The sequence below is a fragment of the Condylura cristata genome, unplaced genomic scaffold (genome assembly GCF_000260355.1).
Source record: "Condylura cristata isolate star-nosed mole 26May11 unplaced genomic scaffold, ConCri1.0 scaffold00035, whole genome shotgun sequence".
Taxonomy (NCBI): domain Eukaryota; kingdom Metazoa; phylum Chordata; class Mammalia; order Eulipotyphla; family Talpidae; genus Condylura; species Condylura cristata.
This window is the reverse complement of record NW_004567136.1, coordinates 9,577,234-9,584,123: the sequence shown is the minus strand read 5'-3', so window position 1 is coordinate 9,584,123 and position 6,890 is coordinate 9,577,234. Positions and strand designations below refer to the sequence as shown.

Genomic DNA, 6,890 nt, shown 5'->3' with positions numbered 1-6,890 from the left:
GGCGGCGACAAGCAGCAGCAGCAGCAGCACATCGAGTGCGTGGTGTGCGGGGACAAGTCGAGCGGCAAGCACTATGGCCAGTTCACGTGCGAGGGCTGCAAGAGCTTCTTCAAGCGCAGCGTCCGGAGGAACCTGAGCTACACGTGCCGCGCCAACCGGAACTGTCCCATCGACCAGCACCACCGCAACCAGTGCCAGTACTGCCGCCTCAAAAAGTGCCTCAAAGTGGGCATGAGACGGGAAGGTATCGGCCTCTCATTTCTCCCCTCTCGCCTGGGGTCCCGGGGCCCTTGGGTGCGTGTGGCTAGCCTGCTCTGGGGAAGGACACAGACGCCCCGAGCTCTTCTCTTCGCACTGCAGCTGAAAGGGGTTTATACTAGAAGCGAGTTCTGCACTGGAACCCAGACCCCACATCCGCATGCTTTGGCCGACTGATTTCCTCCTCCACTCTCTCTCCGGGCTGTTTGCATTTTCTGTGCGCGGAGAGACTTCATTCCAGTTCGCCTTTCTGCAAGGGATGGGGCGGCGGCGGCGGCGGTGGTGGTTTAAAGCCTGCTTTACTTCTCGCTCTTTCCTCTCAGTTTCTCGCTCCTTGTTTCTCCTGCATGTTCAACATATGTCCCTCCTCCCCACCCCACTCCCCAGCCCCCACCCTCTCAAAAAAAAAAAAACAACAACCTGAGATTGTACTTTTGTACAGGAGGTTCAAATTACAAATGGCAATTTTATGCACTTCGCCGTATTAACGCCGCCGCCCGGGCAGCGCTCATGTGACCCTCCATGGATTAACATTCTGCTTTAAAAAAAAAAAAATACCTCGGTTTTCTTTTTTCCTTTCACTTTTGAAGGGAGGAGAGCGCGATAGGGAATAGGGAGAGGCTGGGCCAGGGACCCTAGGCGGCTGCTTTCGCTCTGCGCGAGTTGGGTCTTTGTGACATAAAATTCTCGGAGCGCCGCGAGCCGTGCTCGGCCAATGGCGCGCTCGGCGCCGGGCGCGGGCTCTGGGCTGGGGCGAGCGAACGCCGGGGTTTCTTTGTGTCTCTGCGAGAGCGGCTCTCCCGGTCCGGCGTCAGATAACAGCCCGAGCCCGAGCGGCGCCGGCTCTCCCCGGCCCGCGCGGCCCCTACCCGGGCTGCGCCGGCGCCGACCGCCTGCTTCCCGCCTCTCCCCGGCTTCCTCTCGCCTCGGCCGGCCTCTTTCTCCTCCCTCTTCCCCGGTCTCTCTTTCTCCGAGCACACTCGTCAAGCTGCCGCCAGACTCGGCTCTCTTCTCGTCTCTCGCCGGGGGTTCTCCGCCGGGCTGGGGCTGCGGGGCTTGGGGGAGAGCCATTCCGGGTGGCCACAGGCCGCCGGGCGTGAACCCTGGTGTCTTTTGCAAAAACGTCTCGCCCTCCCCCCCAGACTCGCCCCTCCCGCTCCCTCTCCTCCAATCAATAAGAAATATCAACTGCTTAGCAGTAAAGAAGAAAGATGCCCCCAGAATACTCCGTCCGGTCCACCGCGCCGGGGACCCCCGAGGCAAAGTGGCCAATTCTGGGTCCTCGGAGGCCCAGCCCCGAGCGGGCCTCGCAGCCAAGTGTGCGGCTCTGGCCGCCAGAGCTGGCCTGGGTGGCGTTTAGAGGAGTGCTGCCTGCCTCCCGGCGACTCCCAGGTCTGGGCCCTGGCTCACTGTTGAGCAGGGGCAGCCTGCCTGGTCTGGTGCGGCAGGGGTCGAGCGGGCATCGTGGCGTGGCGGCGGGCTGGGGCCGACCCTGCCCGGGGAGCCGGGGCCAAGCCTGGCCATTAACTACTGAGTGTCTCCTTTCCTCCCCGCAGCCGTGCAGAGGGGCAGAATGCCGCCCACCCAGCCGACCCACGGGCAGTTTGCGCTGACCAACGGGGACCCCCTCAACTGCCACTCGTACCTGTCCGGATATATTTCTCTGCTGCTGCGCGCCGAGCCCTACCCCACGTCGCGCTTCGGCAGCCAGTGCATGCAGCCCAACAACATCATGGGCATCGAGAACATTTGCGAACTGGCCGCGCGGATGCTCTTCAGCGCCGTCGAGTGGGCCCGGAACATCCCCTTCTTCCCTGACCTGCAGATCACCGATCAGGTGGCCCTGCTTCGCCTCACCTGGAGCGAGCTGTTCGTGCTGAATGCAGCGCAATGCTCCATGCCCCTCCACGTCGCCCCGCTCCTGGCCGCTGCTGGCCTACACGCCTCGCCTATGTCCGCCGACCGGGTGGTCGCCTTTATGGACCACATACGGATCTTCCAAGAGCAAGTGGAGAAGCTCAAGGCGCTGCACGTAGACTCCGCCGAGTACAGCTGCCTCAAGGCCATAGTCTTGTTCACCTCAGGTAGGAAGGTGCCCTGCCCTCTCCAGCCCAAGGGACCCTAGCCCAGACTTAGGGCCAGGAGAACTTGGGATGCTCCAAAGGGAACCCAGTCTTCCCCTTGACAGACCCCAGGACAAGTGCTATTTGGAGTAGCTGCTGGGTCCTAGCAGGCCGATCCTCTTGAAGACTGGGTGGCCAGAAGATGCTTGGGACATAGGCTCTCCAAAGGGTCTAGGTGAAGCTCTGAGGCCCCTTCCCTCCTGCCAGCCTGAGATGGGTGTTCTTGCTCCCCTCCTTAGCCCAGGATCTCTGGGCCAGCTGGGCCTGGGGAAACTCCTCAACCCTCAGGCTCTCTCTGTCACCCTAGCTGAGCCTCTTAAGAGATGCCCCTGGGCACTGGAGTAGTCCTGGCACCATCCCTGCTGGGGAAAGTTTGCCCCTGCAGGGGAAAAGTTGGCCTGCTAACTCAGTAGGAGTTGGAGCACCAAGCAAACCCAACCTGAGGGCAGCAATTTTCAAAATCATATTCTTATGAAAACAATGCAGAGTGCCAGGAGAGGGCGAGAGCTGTCAGGAAGGGCAAGAGCTTGCAGGAGGGGGCATTAGACCTCTCCAGAGTATCTGCAGGGGGTTGAGGAGTCCAGGCCATCTCTTCCCCTGCCCAGGCACACCTAAAGCAATTTTCAAGCCACCAAAGTCTAACCAGCCAACATGAGCTAGATGCAAATGTTGCTGGAGATATAAAACCATCACTGACTGCATTATGAAATCTAATGAGTTTGCATGTAGTTTAACCTGTGTGAGTAATAGATCTAATATTAATGAACTCTTGAGGCCAAATGAGTTGTGAAGGTGTCTGGCTTTCCACTTTGGGCCACACCTGAGCCTCTTGGCCGCCTCCAGGCAGAGTTCAGCACAGCCCAGGTGGGTGGAAATCACCCCCCTACACACACACACACACACACACACACACACACACACATTCTTGTTCTAAGTTGTCAGCTGATCCCTTTGTCACTGCTGAGAGGGGAAAAGGGGTTCCCAATTAACGATAACAAACATTTGGATGTTGGTAAGGCTTGGCACCTCAGCACCCACTGTGTTTTTCTCCTCTGCTTGTAGCCGGGAAGCTGGGAGAGCTTCGTAGTTGGTGTGGCAAACAAAAAGATCCACATTCTCTTTCTTATTGTTCCAAGGAAATGTGGGGTCCAAGTCATTGACTGAATCTGCTGCAGGTTCTGAGTTCTTATCCCATTGTTTGTTAGACATTGCTGCTGTACGTTTAAATTCCCCCTCACCCACAGCCACCCCAGATCTGCCGCCAGTAGTCCTAGGTCATCAGCTTCAAAGCAGTGTGTAGGCAAGGAAGGGCACTCTGCAAAGGCTGGGGTGTGGATGACTTTTAGGGGGTGGGGTGTCATTAGAACACTTGATCCATGCAGTTGTAGAGCAAGGTACCCCCTACCTCACAGCCACCTTCACACTGCCCCACAACCTGACACCCAGCCCACAGTCCCAGATGGCGGGGTAGCTAATTTCTTGTTATCATTGTTAGCTCTTAGCCTTACCCTTGGTCTTTCAAGGGAAGAAATGCCTGATACTGTCGTAACAGTTTAATTTATTACTATTTGCAAAATGTAAAGGCCTGTGTGGAGAATGCAAATCACCTCACAAAGAGATAAAGGTTCTGTTATCTGATTCAGAGGGAGACTGGCAGTACCCAGACAGAAGGAAGGTTCCTATGCAAACAGATCTTTTAATTCCTGAGTACAGACACCTCTACCTGCTGTAGACATTCAGAGCCCTAGATACACACACGAGGAGCTAACTTGTGTGTTCTGCTTCTTGGGGTGGAGGTAGGGGTGGCTGTTTTAGAATCTCTGTTTTAAGGATTCACAATATGCATGTGTTAGCCCCAGTCTTGTCTGGGGAGCCCCCAAAGGTCAGGTCACAACCTGCACAGCCTTCACTGAGAAGCCTCTCATTTCAAAGGCACCTATTGTATTTTCACGTATCCAAAAAAAAAAAGTGTTTTCCTGAAGATAACAGGGAAGGGGGTTCTTTTTGGAGGGGCCAGGATTTTTTAAGGGGGGGGAGAGAAGGAGCAAAAGGGAGAGAGAAGAAAAGGGGGGAAAAGAAACAGCTCAAATGAACAGAGAGATCACAGTTTGCATGGATGCCCTTCAATAGGCTAAACTGACAAGATCAGTTTTAAAGGGCCACTTAAATCAGTTTCAAAGACTGCAGAAAAATGAGTCGCCCTCTTTGGGGAGAATCTGAAGCTGGGTCTTGGTGGCCATTACTAGGGGCTGGGCCAGGTTGCCCGCTCCCCCCCCCCCATATAATTATAAGCCAAACTGTTATTTACAGTGGAGGAGGGGAAGGGGCACAGCCAGTTGAGTTTCATCTGTTTGTCTGTTTACTGACTTGAGCCAGATTCACCCAATGCACTTTGCTGGGGCCTCCCAGTGACCCAGCCTGCAGCGGGCTGAGCTGTGTTTGATTTTAAAGCAAATACCCCAGGACCAGCTCATGCTCTCCCCCACCCCCAAGTTTTCAGTTCGAAGGCATTTGCTCCAACTCCGGTTGGGGCAGTTTGACAGAACACTGTACACACACCTCATGTGACCCATTTCCAACCTCTTAATATGATGACTGAATTCTTCTCCTTCTTCTCCTTCTTCTTCTTCTTTTTTTTTTTTTTTTTTTTTTTCTGTTGAAACTTTCTTCCAGATGCCTGTGGTCTCTCTGATGTAGCCCATGTGGAAAGCCTGCAGGAAAAGTCCCAGTGTGCTTTGGAAGAATACGTTAGGAGTCAGTACCCCAACCAGCCAACGCGATTTGGAAAGCTTTTGCTTCGTCTCCCTTCTCTTCGCACGGTGTCCTCCTCAGTCATAGAGCAATTGTTTTTCGTCCGTTTGGTAGGTAAAACCCCCATCGAAACCCTCATCCGGGATATGTTACTGTCTGGCAGCAGTTTTAACTGGCCATATATGGCAATTCAATAAATAAAAAAATCAAAATAAGAAGGGGGAGTGAAACAGAGAGAAAGAAAAGGCAAAAGACTGGTTTGTTTGCTAAATTCCTTCTGTTAAGAAAGGATATAAAAGGATGTTACAAGTTTGCTAAAAGAAGAGAGGGGGAAGAATTTAATGGACTGTGAATTTCAAAAAAAAAAAAAAAGACTGTCAAATGAACTTTTACAGAATGCATTAAAAAAAAAACTCCTGTGTCGGTCAGAACAACTTGCTACTTATCATTTTTGTATAAAAAGGAAATTAGTCTTTTTCTTTTTTTGGTAAAATTTTGAAAAATATTGCTAAAAGTGCATTTAAGGAGATTGGGAGAAAATTAGCAGAATGGAGAAAGTAAGTCTTTTTTTTTTCCAAATTATTAATTGTCCTGTGTCTATGTACCTCTAGCTGTTCTTTTTTTGTACTTTTCTGGTTCCAAACCAGTTATTCTGTGGTTCTATAATAAGTTTTGATATAATCTTGGCTTCTTAAAAACTGTGTATCCTTAAAATATATGTTCTGCAAGAATTAAAACTGAGTCCATGAAAATATCATAGGAAGACATAAAACTTTAAAAGGCAACTCAAAGATGATGAAAACGCACTTAGAAGTGGTGACCAAAAAAAATTTAGGTGATGTTGAGCACTCTAATTTGAGAACTGGAGGAACCACATACAACACTTAACTTCCCCTACCCTGCCCCCCCCCCAAAAAAGACACCATGACAAACTTAGCTTTTTAAAAATATTTTAAGAAAGAGAATGAACTGTGGAATTTATTGACAGCCAAGGAATGTGTCCAAGACACATGCTGAGGTTTTGAATAAAAAGTGAACTTTTGTAATCTGAATTGGGTCCCGCTTAGTTCTTGAATTGTTATGAAAATCCTCTATCTGTTTGTATATTTGCAAACCCTTTGTATTATAATTGTTGATATTTTCCCTTTTTAAAAAATACCATTGAAATCAGCATGACAAAATAACACTGTTGGCACTTATAGGTAACGTGATTGATTCAGTATCTTAGAGTTTACAGTTTGTGTTTTAAAAAAAACTGAAGGTTTTTTTTTTAAGTGCAACATTTCTGTATACTGTAAAAGTTATAATAACTGAACTGTTTGGTCGAGTCTTTGTGTGTTATATTCCAAGGAAAATTGAAAGTATTCAGAAATTAAAATATTATTTGATATCTGAAACCTGTTTGGCTGTCCCCACTCACTGTCTTCCCTGCAGAAGAGCCTCTCTGGGCTCTCACTGAGCCGGCCGGGGGCTGCATTTGTTTGCTCCCTGTAGTCAGTTTGTTCAAAGGTGGACTAGTATATTTGCCTGTTTAATTTGGGGGTGTGTGGGGGGGGAGCTGAAGTTAATGGTTTATCTATGGTTTAGGAAGTGCCATACTGATATAGTAAACCAGCCCCATTCACCTAATCCTCCTTTTAATTAAAAATGGATTTTCCAGGAAAAAAAAAAGGCCCTTATATTTGTCACACTTAAGTGCCTGCTTAGGGAAGGTATTGTGAAAAGTATTAGAAAACTTGAGATCAGTATCTATTTTAT

The 6,890-nt window shown here is 50.2% G+C and overlaps 1 protein-coding gene across 1 annotated transcript in view; it reads left to right on the top strand.

Annotated features, from left to right (window-relative positions):
- NR2F2 (nuclear receptor subfamily 2, group F, member 2) overlaps positions 1-6,529 on the top strand; it is a 13,071-nt gene extending 6,542 nt beyond the window's left edge. The window contains exons 2-3 of the mRNA XM_004693098.2: positions 1,815-2,342; positions 5,055-6,529. Coding sequence (XP_004693155.1) covers positions 1,815-2,342; positions 5,055-5,329 — 803 coding nt within the window. The 3' untranslated portion in view covers positions 5,330-6,529. The remainder of the gene's footprint in view (positions 1-1,814; positions 2,343-5,054) is intronic.
- Positions 6,530-6,890: the final 361 nt, after the last annotated feature.